This window comes from Anabrus simplex, chromosome 8, assembly GCF_040414725.1.
Source record: "Anabrus simplex isolate iqAnaSimp1 chromosome 8, ASM4041472v1, whole genome shotgun sequence".
Lineage (NCBI taxonomy): Eukaryota > Metazoa > Arthropoda > Insecta > Orthoptera > Tettigoniidae > Anabrus > Anabrus simplex.
The window spans coordinates 105,225,366-105,241,996 of record NC_090272.1 but is presented as its reverse complement, the minus strand read 5'-3'; the positions used below and the strand labels follow the sequence as shown (position 1 = coordinate 105,241,996).

Here is a 16,631-nt window from a genome sequence, read left to right as displayed (position 1 = left end):
CATTTCTCTCGATTAAACGCTAAAACTTTCCAGTTCCTATAGCCCATTTCTCGAAGATCCTCAGTAACTCCATCCAGTAACTCCAAGATCCTAGCAGCTATCCCTTGGAATCTGGAAAGGAAAATCCGCGAGGCAATCGAAATCAAGAAACATCCGAACAACATAAATTTAGAAGGAGGTTACAAAATCAGTAATTCTTGGATGCCTATCATTCATAGTTTAAGACATACAGACCACAACATAAACACACGGGCCGCAACCCCATTACATAACAGCGCGGGCAAGCCCCCACTACCTGGCTGTGACATATACTTTCCAGAAGTCTCGCGAGACAGCCAGGGCTTACGTCAGCCAGAAAGGCTAGGATATAAAAGGCCAAGATCAAGGCCACTCTAGTAGTGTAATTTCTGCCTGGGAGACTGATTACCTCGGATCGAGTAGGGGTATTTCAGTCGCCTTGACAAAGAATACTGCAATGTATTCGAAACATCGGCAAACTGTACGTGATATGCGTACAAGTACAACACAGTTCAACCCGGAAATTAAATTAATTAACTCCATCCATTCATCTGGTTCTCTGTCGACCTCGTCCTCTCTGTCCCCCTGGATTTCCATTTAATATCTTTTTAGGTACTTTCGTATCACTCATCCGTGCTACATGCCCGGTCCACCTCAATCTGGCTGATTTCACTATTCTTCTAATAGGTGGGTCTTTATAAATGTTGTACAATTCGTGATTGTACCTCCTCCTCCATGTTCCTCTTTCACAGACTGAGCCGATGATTCTTTGAAGGAAATGTGTTTTTTTCAGCGAGAGCATTCCAGTATCTTTTGCTGTTAATGGCCAAGGTTCCGAGGCATATGTAAGCACAGGTCTTATAAGTGTTTTATAGATGGTTAATTTAGTGGTACGGGTCAAGAGCCTTGAGGAGAGAAGCCTTGTTAGAGCAAAATAGGCTCTGTTGGCTGCTGTTAATCTCTGTTTAATTTCATGAGAGGTATCATTTGAGTAGGTGCATCTTCACTCGAATAATCCTCTAAATATGCTCGTAAATAATCCTCTTCTCTCGCTAAAAAAGCACATTTCCTTGACTCCATATTGTTTACCAACAAGGTCAAAGTGCATTTCAACATTATTTTGTTTCTTCACGAAAGCTTTACAGAGACATCTAATGGCAATAATGGAGCCACTAGAGGTCAGGCAAAGGCGGAAATTGTGTACGTATCATGATAAAACTTCAACATCCGACATATCGGATCAACTTGACAATTTTGTAAGAACCTGTGATCTGATAGATTGGATCTTGGCGCTAGGCGGGTTAATGTTGTTTTGTCAAAATTTTGTATGACTATCGCATCCGATTATACATATGCGTGTACTGTATCTTGATCGAAACCATATTGAGTTGAATTTTCAACAGGTCAGTTTAATCAGAAAATATAAATTATGTTTATGCCTAGTATTTTATATTATTGCTAAAAGGGTATAATTTTAACAAAATGGCCTAGTAATGCATATTAGTTATCACAATCCCAGTTATTGTGCAATTGTATGAACAACATCTCCTTAACTTTAACTTTTCTTCTGTAACATTTTCAAAATATCATAAGAAGCATTGAAAATCTGGAGAGTACTTGGAACACTTTTGACAACACAGATTTGTCTACACAAATCTTTATTAGTCTGTATCATTTATGCAGTGTGTGAAACAACTGGTTAAGGACCACCATTTACGGAAGCATTTACAATTTATATGCTACACAGATTATCAGACACCATGGTTTGTAGGTACAGTATTCCTTGCATGAATTTAAAATGTGAGAGTGTTATGTTGTGTTAAACCCAGTTCCTTCCTTTGCTTAAGTAATAAAAAGTTATTGCTGAAATTCAAAAGGCTTTTCAATTTTAAGTAATATACTTAAATGATTTTTGTTTTTTTAGGATAACATCCCTCCCGATGATTGTCGGACATTGGCTCCTAGTTCACAGATATTGAGTATAACTCTTTCACAGGTTCATGTGATGGAATCGGTGGGCTGTGAAAAGACTGTTGATCAGGATCTTCTGGAGTAAGTATGTCCTTCAGCAGTATGTCTCGCATGTGTAGTAGCATTAGGAACAGCTGATCATGGTGTCATGTTTAGAGGTATTCAATCTGTTACCCCACATGAACCCGTAATTCACCCAGAATTACAGAGGAACCATTAGAAAACATTGAAAATACTAATTATTTTAACAGAATTACTGGCTTCTAAGTAAAATCTTGTTGCAAACCTGTAAAGATTTGGGTTTGTTTTCTTCACTGTCCCTTCTCTCCTATCTCATTATTAGATGAAAATGCACTCTGTGACATTAGTGTCACAGATTTAAGTTACTTGTCCACGATGCAACTAAAATAGCATGAAACATTGATTTACGCAAGAAAAGTTGAGTGACACTTTGTAAACAGTCACTCAGTTTGATAAGTTGCACATGCCACATGAATCTAGTACAACTTCCAAATTGCGTGGAATGTCAAAAGTGGCATCGTGTACACAGTGGAAGAGAGGAAATTGCACCACCTGAAAGTGGAATGAAAGATTTAGATTATTTTTTTGGTGCAATTTGAACACTTGGTAGTCTGCTGTGGCATTATATTGGCATTTGAGAGGTTTATACTCTGAAATACATTAATACATTAAGGTAAGTACTTACCTGTATATTATTTATTGTAAATGAAATATAACATGAATCAACATTGATACCCATCTTACTAATATTATTGTATAATTTACATAACTTCATTTGTTACAGTGTCTCTGAACATGAAATGGATAAGGTAGATGATGAGAAAGCTGACTGATTTAGTTGCAACACAAGAATGTTTATGAAACAGCAGACTATTGAAATATACAAAAACTGCAATGTGCTGTGAATGAAATTTGAAAATATTTCAACATGTCATCCGATGATATTAAGATCAAGGTCCACACACTGAGGTCACAGTACATTGAGAGAAAGTAAATGAAGACAACAAAATCTGGAAGTGGCACAAAAGATAAATATTATACAGGGTGGGAATTCTTTGATGCCCTTTGTTTAGTTTGTGTTTCACTGCACCAGCACCAACAATGACACAGCTGATTCTTTGGTATGTATCTTTCTTTATATATACAATCTGCCTAATGTATACTGTTTATGTATTGTCAAGGAACTTGCTACTATTACTGGAATTACCCTAACTTTCCACTTCATGGGTTAGCAATTTGCTCCCATAACATTGGGGTGTGTACTGCTTCAGAACGTTCAATTAAAAATTATGTAATACACAAACAGCAAAGAAAATTTCTTTACTTCGTTAGGTTTTAGTTCTAATGTTCTTCTGAGGCATTAAAATCTAGCAGAGATAATTCCAAAGACATTCTGTATGACACTTCTAGCACTTAAAAAATGGTAGTTGAACATTCGCTCTTGGATACTTTGGTTTCTAAAAGCAAATGGCATGGGGTTTTAGTGCAAATGCATTTTCTGCAACATTGGCATGTGGGTCTGAAATTGTTCTTCCCAGCAAAGGGCTTTGCACTTGTAATATTTAATGTGCTGCTATTATTATTATTATTATTATTATTATTATTATTATTAGAATTAACATACCTTCCCACTACATGGGTAAGTGAATCGCTCCCAATTGAACAAGGGTGCTTCTAGGTAACTGGCTACTTTGAAGGTGGTAGCGGGTTTTCTGAAGTAGTAACTTATGTTAATTTCACTAGCTTCTGTATAATTGATTACATAATCATGCATTACTAATATTGTGTTGAATAAAATAGAGTAGGAATCCTCTTATCAATATTGTTCAATACTCTTGAATAGAATACAACTATTACATATTTATTAACTGTACATGTTTCGTCCCCATAAGGGACATCTTCAGCTGTAAGATGATTTGAGTTCAAGAAATCCTAAAGATGTTAAAGATACACAATAAAAATAGTTGGCTAAAAAAGGAATATATGACGTGCTCATATTGAAGGAACATTATACAGTGAAACCTCGTTAGCGCTTTCTTCATTAACACGTTTTCCCACTTAGCATGACGTAAATTCGAAGTCCCAATTCTCATTGTATTAAATCCATATAAAAATACCTCACTTACCGCGTCACAAACTTTCGCTACTACTTCTTAGAACGATCACATTTTTCGTAGCCCTGAAAATGTTATGTCATCCCTTATTTAAGGAACGAGATTTCCAACTTGGGTAAGAGCCCTCGCCGCAGTTGCATGGTAACGTGAAAAGGCCTTGAATTCTTGAACTTCACAGGATAAGTTGCACCTTTGGGGAGCAATCCGTTAGCCTCAGAAATGCTCACTTTTGCTTAATACCAATATAGTTGGTTGGTTATTGGACATTATAAATTTTCCAGCCAACTCATTCCTGGTTGCCAGTGTTTCGCCCCCAGTGTGCTAAGTTGGGCTTATCAGTTGGTAAATAGCACACCTACCAAGATGCATGGCTAGTGCATACCGTGGAGGCTTCTTCATAAGCTACTTGGAGTCACCGGCAGTGTCAATGCACTATGAGAGACTTGGTCTTATTATAAAAAATTGGTGTCTGTCTGGTGATCAGATGATATAGATGTAGATTCCCATAGCGAATCTGAAATATTTGTCCCGAATGAGTAAATTTATAATACCGATACAGTTGGTCCATTATTGGACGTTATACGTTTTCCAGCTCATTCTTGGTTGCCAGCGTTTTGTCCCAGTGTTCATGTTAATAAAAAAATGTTTAATAACCCACTGATTCAAAATAAAAGGCTTCTGCTAACATTTGCTTTAGAAAGAGTGTAATCTGCAGTAATACAGTAGAACTTCGATAATTCAAAATTGGTTAATTCAAAATCACTCCTAATTTGAAGCAGCTCTCGTTCCCGCAAACATGAGGAAAAACCACAACAAGGAAGTTAATGACACACCAATATCCCCCGCTCCTCCACCTCCTCAAGTATGTGAACAAGAATGAACGCAACACTACTACACCAGACACAAGACCGTAAAAAAGACACGAGATACTGTTCCAGAGGAAAGCAGGTTTAAAAAGAATTGACAACTAGGAATTATTGATATTTTCATCAGCAATAGTAATAGAAGCCACATTATGAAGCCTTGGTTCCTTCATTTTGACAATTATTAAAAAATGTATAATTTTTAATTTATAAATTGGCATTTTTTTTAACATGAACTTTTTAAGAAAAGAACATTTATCAGGACATATTTTCTATGGACTAATGTACACGCGTTTCCTTGACAACTGCTTTCAATTGTAGAAAGAATTTATGCTTTTGAATTTCAAATTTTTAGGAAACTTACTAATTCACCCAAAACTATTAAAGATTCATCCTTGCATCATAAGACCCAAAAACTAGCTGCCTATCATAGTCTAATATATAGGCCACTAAAAATTCCTCTTTCACTAAAAAGTTTAGAAATAGAGCTGAATTACATAAGACAGCTCAGTTCAATGGCTTTAAAATAAATATAATGAATCGGTTAATTAATAAGATCAAAATTAGGCTATCTTCCAACCTAGTCCCAGTTAAATCAAAGAAAAACAGCTACGCCACATTTACGTATAATAGCCCGGCTATCCATCAGATCATCATAAAAAACACGTCAACATAGACTTCAGGACAGTAAATAATAACCAGAACATATTCCTCAACCACATTAGGGATAATAATAATAACAACGTTTACTCAGGTTCAGGTGTTTATAGGTTAAAATGTACACAATGCGGGTTCACGTATTTTGGTCAAACAGGGAGGAGCTTTTACACAAGGTACCTGGAATATTACAATGCTTCCAAGCATAACAAGTATTCGGCCATGAGCCAGCATACAAGTGAAACAGGCCATAAATTCACCTCAGTAGAGAAAGATTTGACGATCGTTAGAAGCCTAGGTAAAGGGAAGTTATTGAGCGAGATGGAAAACTTGTACATTTATTTGGAGCAAACTTACAATTAAAATAATAATCTTAACGACGTCATTGACAACAAAAATCCATTATATGAGGCAACTCCAAAGTTAATCCAGGCCGTAAATCAGAATAAAATCCCCAGTATGTTTAAATCACAGCACGCATGCACTCCTATCGCCACGCCTAATGTTGGGCTCGCCCAATCCATTTTGAATAACGCCTCTCTAGCAACAACGCAGACGCACAAGTTGAAACTCGCTCCCCCTTCCCCTCTACACTCCACCCCTCCGTTACTGCATCAGTACTACACTAGAAGTAACAAGGTTAGTCATTCAGATACAACCGGAACAACTGGTTCCAGCTAACATCTGACAGGACAAGTAAGTAAACTTTCACTTCACATTTATTATATTGGGCACTACATTCATCATTCTAAATTCCTTTTTTCTCTTATTCATTTACAGACAACTCATAATTCCTCCCAAGGTTAAACAATGCACCAACGGGAACGTTAATCAACAAGAATAGCACAATATTTCAAAAAAAAATTATCAGATGAGCACTAATGAATGATATCAACGATATGTTTCGAACATACATGATTTAACCTATAAAATATTACCATGCTCCTTTCTAAAGGAATATTCAAACCTAACATGATCAGCTTTATACCACGGTTACAGTTTGGTAACGATACACTTACTACATAAGTGACCATAGCCTCCTTTGAACAAACGAACTGTAAAACCTTCAACATCCATATTGTTGGTGAAACCCCAATTCACGCTGTGATCTAGTCAATATGAACACATACAGCAGGAGAAATCCATATTACAGTTTGGACGTTATCTAGTTAGTCATTGTAAGATAAAATAATTTAGGTGCTTCCTTGTTCACAAATTCTGGCATTTAATTAATGTACATATTGTAAACTATGTAAATATCAACTTTCGTAAAAATATTTTTAGCATTTAGTATTAAGTTCCAATGATTAATTGATTTAAGACTTGACCTTAAGATTAGTATTAGGCTGAAGATGCCCCAATTAGGGCGAAACATGTTCCTAACTAGTGTTTATAATTCATGTAGGATTTAATCACTACAAAATATAATTGTATTGAATAGGTGGACATAGTAATTTTATTCTTGAAAGAATTTTACTTAAATATTGTCATTGTCGATAAAACTGTGTCTTTTTTTTTTAAATGCCGAGCATTTAATGTATTAAAACAGTTCAAGCGCCCGCTGAGAAATCGTCATTGTACTGTGTTGAAACTTGTAATGCACACGAAAGCGAGATATTTCCTCCCCTTGTCATAGGTAAGTTTGATAAGCCACGATGTTTTAAGGGCGTCGGGCACTTTCTGTGCAAGTACAAGGCATCTAAAAAATGCAAACACTAAAGCAATAAAAAATAATTTGTAGAGGGGAGCCAGCAATATTTGTCTTCATCTTTGAATCGTGTGGATTTTTTTTCGTTGCGTGAGGTTATGTTTGCCAGTGATTTATCCAAGTGCGTTATTTGAATAGGACTTATATCAATGCACTTTGTTGGATACATTTCGGAAATAGTATTCCCCATGGCACTTGAAAAGTTTAAGCTGTGAATAAAAGTGATTGCATGCATTAATGGGTCTTAGAATACTTTGTGACACGACAAGGGCTGGCATTTCGGAATTTCGAGAGAGGTGCCATGGCGGGAAATTGAAGAATGTTGTAATGCAGACAGAAGCGAGAGACTTTCTCCCCTCGTAACAGGAAAGTTTGATAAGCCAAGATGTTTTAACGGCATTGGGTACTTTCCATGCAAGTACAGGGCATCTAAAATGCATACAGTACAGCAGTCCAATGAATACAGCACGTGCACAGGGGAGCCAGCATAGATTTATCCTCATGTTTGAATCTTGCTTTATTTTTTTCTCTCTCTCTTTTATTTCTTTTTTCTTTTATTTCTTTCTTTCGTTGCGTGAGGTTATGTTTGTCAGTAAGTTATCCAAGTGCATTATTTGAATACTGTAAATGCACCTTGTTGGATACATTTTGGAAATAGATTTTTGCCATGGCATTTGAAAGGTTTAAACTGTGAATCAAGGTTAATTGCATTCAGTAATGGGTCTTAGAATATTTTTTGATGCAGCAAGGGTTGGCATTTTTTAATTAGGAGTAGGTGGTTAATTCAAAATCACGTAATTTGAAGTCCGATTTTTTGCGTCCCAGAGACTTCAAATTAACGAGGTTTTACTATACTTTGATTTATTTATAGGCCCCGTTCAAATGTTTTCATATTAGTTTGGTGTTTTTAACACTTTTCAGTGCACTATTATTTTATAAGCCCCAGCAAAATAATTTTTCATATTTGTTCTTGCGTGTTTTTCACATCTTTTTAATACTCTCTACCCATAGAGTTTTCACTTGTAAAATCCCTTTGTCACAAAAAAGTATCTAGTGTTTCCATATCCCTATTGGATAGTTTTTATTCATGTATTCAGTAGTACGTTTTCTCGCTTAAGAAGTTTTTTCCTTGTCCCCTGCAGAAACGTCTTAACGAGGTTTTACTGTAGTTCAAAATACATCCGATGTTAGATTAAATTTATTTCATGTAATCATTATCATTGTTGTTATTCTTATAATGATTGAAACCTTATTTATTTACAGGAAATGGTTCCAGTCAGAAGTCCAAGTGTCAAGGAACAGCACATATATGCTCTGACATAAACTCAGTAGGAAAAATCGTCTCGCAATCATGACTTATTCTTCCAAAACAGCTGGTTGTCTCCATTGCCTAGTCCGGGCACTTCTAGTATTTCCCAAAGAAGCGAGTGGAAATGATGTAATTCTGAATTACAAGAACAGGCTGCTATTAACCAATGTATGTTATTTCTACATAGTGCTGGTAAAAAGGATGTATTTAATATCATTGGAGAATACGTGGCAAATGAAATGTGACAGCTTGACGATTATTTTAGATATAAACTAAAGACTGGCCCACACACGGTATACTACAGATTAATAACGAATATGCAGCAAAGAGCTTTGCCTTGTCAGCTCCATTGCAAACAGTTCTGATGTCACAGACAACATGTGTTATAATTGTGCAACAGGAAGATGTACAGATTCAATAAAATCATAGCCTAAACTGTACACACAATGAAAATAAAGTAACATTTATGTACTTTTAAGTAGTTTTCTTTCATGATGCTGCGATAGCATCACAATGTTCAGGTATTATGTGTTGTTTATGAAACTGTGCCTGTGCTTGTGAATTAAAAGATTTAATATCTATACTGCAACAGTGAGTGAAACGAGAAGACTAGGCGAAGCGCAAATTAAAGAACAAGGAGGCGGTTATTCTTACTTTTGGAATGTCTTTCTATCCAGATAGTTACATCAGTGATTGATAGCTGTATTTCCTGTAACGAAACAAAAATAAAATGTAGGAAATTACAATAAGATAAAAGAGATGACTCCATGTGTATGTACTATATAAAATTTATACTTTTACATTCGGCTTACCTGTTGCTAAATTCTCAATGTCAGTAGAAGACTTGGCCTTCCATGTACATTCCTGTAACAAGTTATTAACGACTCCACAATGTTCACAACCATTCATTCCATCACCCAACATTTCCGTTTTTCTCTTTCTCATCTTTTTCTTCATCGTCGGCATCATAATCATCATCATCATCAATGTCCCACTCACCGAGCTCGATAGCTGAAGTCGCTTAAGTGCAGCCAGTATCCAGTATTCGGGAGATAGTAGGTTTGTGAATTAAAAGGATTTAATATCTATATAGCAGCACTGAGTGAAACCAGAAGACTAGCAGAAGGGCAAATTATAGAACAAGGAGGCATGTACACTTACTTTTGTAATGGAAAGGATAATCATAAGCCCTGCATTTATGGTGTGGGTTCTGCCATTGCAAACAAACTTGTTCCTAACCTTGATGGACTACCTTCTGGCATAAACAAAAGACTCATAAGCATAAGCCTTACGCTCACCAATATCCAATGAGCTGCACTAATCAGTGCACATACCCCAATCCTCACTTGCGGTGATGAAGGAAAAGAAGCATTCTATTCCCAACTTGACATGCTACTAAAAAAATACCCCAAGATGATGTAATCATTCTCTTGAAAAACTTCAATGCACGAGTTTGTAGAGACTCAACACTATGGTGATATAGATGTTGATTCCCATAGGGAATCTGAAATATTTGCTCCGAATGAGTAAATTTATAATACCAACACTATGGCCTGAAGTAATTGGAAAGGAGGGTGTAGGGAAGTGCAATTCTAACAGAACTCTTCTCACAAAATGCTCAAAGCATAATCTCGTTATCACCAACACACTCTTCAGGCAGAAAAATAAATTTAAAACTTCAAGGCAACATCCAAGCTCAAAACATTGGCATCTAATTGATCACATAATTGTTTGTGCTCTAGATCAATGTGATATACTAATCACGAAAACTCTGACAAGGGCTGACGATTCACTATGCAACAGCGGAAAAAACTTTTTTCACAAAAGTAGGTGTACTTTATGTATTTCTGCCTCTTGAATTCAAAAATGACACTGAAAATATCATATCACCCACAGTTTGGGCACAAAACGTATACTTAGTTAATAATGATATCACATATTGAAGTAGTACATATCTATATGGCACACGAATCATGCTGAACTAGAATAAAAGTTTAAACCAACAACATATTGAAATATGCACACAGTGAACAGATGCATACAGAGAATGTGGTAAAAACATGCACTAACGTAATTCATTCCGTGCTTTCTTAGTTATCATGGCGTGGCCCCTGCTTTTCCTCTTATGGGGCATTTCTTTGTGCTCACGGTGAAGCATCCAGCAGTAGTCGCCCATCATCCCAACATCCCAAGTTCCCTGGTATCGTCGTTCCATGTCCTTTATATCCTGATGGAACCTTTCACCCTGTTCCTCACTTACAGTGCCCAGGTTTGGAGGAAAAAAGTCAAGGTGAGAAAGTAAAAAATGTAACTTCAAACTCATTGAGCATCCCAGCATTTTCAACTTCGTCAGCATGTTCTCCACTATGTCGACATACTCCGGGCTGCAATTGTTTCCCAGGAAGTTTTGAACCACACTTTTAAAGGCAGTCCAGGCTTCTCGCCCCACGGCATTCATTGAATTAAGGAAATCTTCATCTAGCATTACTTTCCGAATATCAGGATCATTGAACACACCCTCTTTCAGCTTAGCATTTGACAGGTTGGGGAACTTGTTACATAGGTATTTGAAACAGTTGCCACACCTAGGCAATGCTTTGACAAACTGCTTTATTATGCCCAGTTTGAGGTGCAGAGGTGGCAAGAGTATTCTGTCTCTTTCCACTAGAGAGTCACATTTGATATTTTTGCCCCCCTGGAACCAATTCCAACCTTCGGGGCCAGTGCTTTTTCTCCCAATGTTTGTCACGGACACAACTGTACCATTCACAGATGAAACAAGGAAACTTGGTATATCTGGTCTGTTGTCCTAGAAGCATACCCAACACTTTCAAATCGCCACACACCATCCAATTGTGATTTTCATAATGAATGGTAGTAAGAAGCACCTTCATGTTTCCTTCAGGTGCACAGGTATTGAGGCATGCATGTTACCATTGTGCAGCAGAACTGCCTTCAGGCTTCTTTCAGATGAATCAATGAATAGTCACCGGGTGCGTACGGAATGTTGAACTGACCCATCAAACCTTGTACATCACTGCAGTACACTAACACGTCATTTTTAGGAAAAATATTGCGTGAATATCAAGTCCCTTTTTCTATAAACTGTAACGGACGTTCCAGGTGCTAAGAAATGTCTTTCGCGCAGTCTTGACCCTAGGAGCTCTGCTTTATCCTTTGACAGTCCCAGATCACGGACTAAACCATTTAGATCTGGCTGAGTGAGCAGAAGAGGGGCCTCATCTGTGCCTACTTCAAAGTCAGTATCATCTGTCTCCTGCACGGCATCCATGTCATCACTGTCATCCATATCTAATGTCTGCGGAGGCTGTGGTATAGGTAAATCCAGGCCATGTGGAATAGGACGAATAGCTGAGCGAATGTTGTTCGGATACTCAATAGTCTGCTTGTTTTTCTTGTTGAAACCAGTTACCTTACAAGAGCAGAAGTAGCAGTCATCGGTATGATCCTGTTGCTCTCGCCAAACCATAGGGATGCTAAATCGTAATAACTTCTTCTTTCCTGCCACCCACCGTCGTAAATCTTCTACACACACAATGCACACTGTGGAGCCCATGTTTTATTATTGTTTCAGCAACTGTTGACTGAAATGCTACCAGATAAATATCCTGAAAGCTCTGAAGAAGACTGGACAACACTTAATACCGCTATATTGTCTGCTGGTGAAGAATCGGTTGGATACTATCAGATACTACTGTATATTACTACTATTTCACTCCGAAATAGGCATGGTAGACCTTTTTCACGAAAGTAGTAATGTTTCTTTGGTCCTTTTTCACCACAAGTTCACCACATATATAAGAAAACCGTTAGGAGAGTTTACACAACCTCGGGTAGACATTCTGCACTAAGACTAACACTTACTTCCTTCCACAAACACAACACAGTGACGGAAAGGCAGCGTCATTTGCAACGTGACAGTTCGCTACGTGCTACTAGGAGTGCAAGGGTTGAACAGTTGAAAGCTATGTACTGCTCATGAGCTTCACATGGTGTTTTCATGTATATTATAATAAACACTAAAACCCCATATGAAGCTCAGAATATTATTATAATACCATTAAATTGCATTACCATACGATGTTTTTAGTATCAGTTTTGAATTCAGGAGGTTGAAATACATAAAGAACACCTACATTTTCGAAAAAAGTTTTTGTGACCTTAAAATTTGTTGCATAGTGTTACTGGACTGACCACCAACTCATATGATTTGTGATGAACCTTCACATTCATTTACAACGAAGGAAACAAAGAAGCAAAATTTCAGCAACTGTTGACTGAAATGCTACCAGATAAATATCCTGAAAGCTCTGAAGAAGACTGGACAACACTTAATACCGCTATATTGTCTGCTGGTGAAGAATCGGTTTGATACTATCAGATACTACTGTATAACCCACTATCTCCCGGATGCAAGCTCACAGCTGCGCGGTTCTAGCCGCATGGCCAACTCGCCCGGTTATTTAGGTTTTAAGTTTGGTGCAAATGGAAATTATAGTTACTGCAGTGAATTTCTAATTATAATTCAGGATAATTATTTTCAGAGACTAAACAGGAGAAAACTTTCAGTGTCATGTGATATAATTTTTTAAATAAAAAAACATGTAGTGGGAATTGCACAAACTCTTACAACAGCAAAGTATGACTATTAGCTTGCTTTCGGGAAATAGTGGTTTTGAACCCCACTGTCGGCAGCCCTGAAGATGGTTTTCTGTGGTTTTTTATTTTCACACTAGGCAAATGCTGGGACTGAACCTTAATTAGGGACACGGTTGCTTCTTTCCCTCTCCTAGCTCTTTTCTATGCCATCATCGCCATAAGACCTATCTGTACGGGTGAAAAAAAAGTGAATGGGAATCCAGAATGATGAAATAACTCCAGGAATCTTGTTGCTATGATGGCGATTGCTTAAATTTTGTAAAGAAAGCAATAAAAACAATCAGCAATGTGTTGCTCAATAACTATGGTGAGTAAAGAACAGTCTGTTGAAACACATAATTAAAGGAACATGCTTACTGTAGCCTTGAGTAACAATGTTTTGGAATACATGCTATATCTGTTCATGGGCCTAGTAGTAATACTTCGTTCAGTGGTTTGCTGATTTCATTATGCACTGAGGATCATGATACATAATACCAATAAATAAAGTATTTCACGGTACAAAAAGTGTATGGCTTTTCGTTCTCTTGTAGCATGTCAGGTGACTGCAAAGACATGCTATGAGAGACTGCCTTGTGCTATAGATGGCTGCAGTTTTACTCTAGGCCTATCAGATGGAACAGTAAATCTCTCTTGGGTGTCTATGGTCAGGTTTTAGTGAAATTTGTGGGGTAGACACCAAAAGAGTCACCAGATATCTTTTACATGCTGACATGGTATGACATGGAGTGTTACATGGACTTTTTTCCACCTTACAAAAATCTGACCACTTCTGCCAGGCCACAGAGGCAGCTACAACGCAAATGTCCTGAACTTGTTACATTCAGTAAATGTCTGTAAATTTTATGGTAATACTTCATTTGCTTTCTTGCCATATTGTATGATACAAGATACTGGTCAGATTAATCAACCCTTCCCATAGCTTTTTTCACAGAGTGGATTTCTGCATTGTTGAATACCACTCAGCTTGCACACATTCCTCTTATCCTTCCATTTCAGAGCCATTTGTTCATTTTGGTAAGCGAATGCTGCCTCACTGTTCCTCAGTTTCTTCTCTGTTACATCCTTTGAAAGATTTTTCCCGTTAGCTTTTAAAATGTCCGGTGCATTCATCTCGAGGTGTTTGAATACGTCAAATAGCTCTGGACTACTCTAAGAATTATATAGAGCTATTCGATATCCTTTATTATTTAGAAGAGACTCAGCAAGAGTAAAAATAAATTTTAGATGGCTCAGTGAACTGGAAGATATCAATTCCACAAACCTCACCTATATCACAAATTACTCCACACACACCCAGATTTGGTCTCACATAGTTTGATCGATTCCATACAACAGCAAGACCACTTTTTTGGTATATTTGGTATATTTATATACTTTCCATCCCAGTTGACCTTTCCATAGTGGTAAGCTCTCATCAATTGAGAGGTGATCTGGGAAGTATGCAGTTTTGAATTTTAGTATTTGGAATCACGTTATAAATTTTTGGGTGTGTCTTATCATAACCTTCATTATCAGTGAAATGAAGATACTTTAGCTGAAGGAAAAACCGTTTCTCGGACATTATTTCACTTTTTATAAAAAGTGTCTGGCAACCTATTTTTAGAAATAAATTAGGCATTTGAACCATGAAGAAGAAAAATTCCTAATAAAAGTTTGATTTAATTTAATATTAGTGGAGACCCAGTATCACTTTTTCTCTCTCTTTTCATTTTTGCCATCAACATATATGAGCCGATTGTGTGATGAGCGTACAATTTTGTTTGCACCACATTTAGCTCAAACTCATCATCTGTGTAATAGGTATGTATATATTTCCATAGGCTTTTTCTCATCAACAAGTTCATCTTTGATAAAATAAAACCAAACCCCATGGCACTACAGCCCTTGAAGGGCCTTGGCCTACCAAGTGACCGCTGCTCAGCCCGAAGGCCTGCAGATTACGAGGTGTCGTGTGGTCAGCACGACGACTCCTCTTGGCCGTTATTCTTGCCTTTCTAGACCGGGGCTGCAATCTCACCGTCAGATAGATCCTCAATTCTAATCACGTAGGCTGAGTTGACCTTGAACCAGCCCTCAGGTCCAGGTAAAAATCTCTAACCTGACCGGGAATCAAACCCAGGGCCTGCGGGTAAGAGGCAGGCACGCTACCCCTACACCACGAGGCCGGCTGTTCATCTTTGATACCAGCAATATAATTTGCTGGATATCTTTGTCTCCTACATCCCCGCACATCCCAACCACCTGTAAAACAGCAGCTTTGCCCTCACTTTCCGTTTCACTACTCATGCTGAAACTCAAATCCCACACCAGTTCATGACATTCAAGCAAGGCCCCCCCGAGAAGAAACACTTCTGCTCGGAGCTTGACCAATGGTGTAGTTTTGTCGTCACCTTCTGAGCCAAGATCACTAAAACTATCATTGTTGCTAAGCTCGAGTGTACCGGGCGAGTTGGCCGTGTGCGTAGATGCACGTGGCTGTGAGCTTGCATCCGGGAGATCGTGGGTTCGAGCCCCACTGTCAGCAGCCCTGAAAATGGTTTTCCGTGGTTTCCCATTTTCACACCAGGCAAATGCTGGGGCTGTACCTTAATTAAGGCCACGGCCGCTTTCTTCCAACTCCTAGGCCTTTCCCATCCCATCGTCGCCATAAGACCTATCTGTGTCGGTGCGACGTAAAGCAAGTAGAAAAGAAAAAAAGCTCGAGTGTATGACGGATACAATCATTTGGAAGGTTTCTAATCCTTTTAGATATACTGGCAAGGTAATATGATTATGTTGTAATATAATAACAAGAAAACAATTGCAAAAAAAAAAAAAAAAAAGAAAAAAAAAAGACAGTAAAGCTCTTTTAAAACCTACTGAACATGGCACCAAAGTGAAATAATTGTTCTGATGAATGCATTCAATTCCACAGCAGCGACCAGCATACGATCATTGACTGAACTAATCAAGCAGCACATGGGTGGTTTTTACGCAGTGTAACAAGGCACAAAATAAAAAGGGGGTTCTCAAATGCAGTTTCCTGTTTTACTACTAAGTTGAGGAAAAACCATATTGATGGCAGAAGATTACAGAATAGACAGTGAAAGTTTCAAAGCTCCCACTTCCTTGCGAGAGGAGGGAGATAAATTACAAAATTGCTGCGCATCATGAGCTGTCACCCACCGTAGTATGTTGCAGCTCGCACCACAGCCTTGCTGTATGGCTTAATACATAGATACAGATAAAACTGTGTGTCTCTATGCTTGTAGAACAAGTTAAAAAAATGGCTGCTGGTCACTTTTTTT

At 37.8% G+C, this 16,631-nt stretch overlaps 1 protein-coding gene across 4 annotated transcripts in view; it reads left to right on the top strand.

Moving 5' to 3' along the window:
* The window catches only part of Herc4 (HECT and RLD domain containing E3 ubiquitin ligase 4), a 362,042-nt gene that overhangs the window by 140,753 nt on the left and 204,658 nt on the right, over positions 1–16,631 (top strand). For 3 of the 4 annotated variants that reach the window (XM_067152418.2, XM_067152417.2, XM_067152416.2), the window contains exon 10: positions 1,943–2,070. In XM_067152418.2, the coding sequence (XP_067008519.1) occupies positions 1,943–2,070 (128 nt within the window). The remainder of the gene's footprint in view (positions 1–1,942; positions 2,071–16,631) is intronic. The other variant, XM_067152419.2, reaches the window with a different exon arrangement.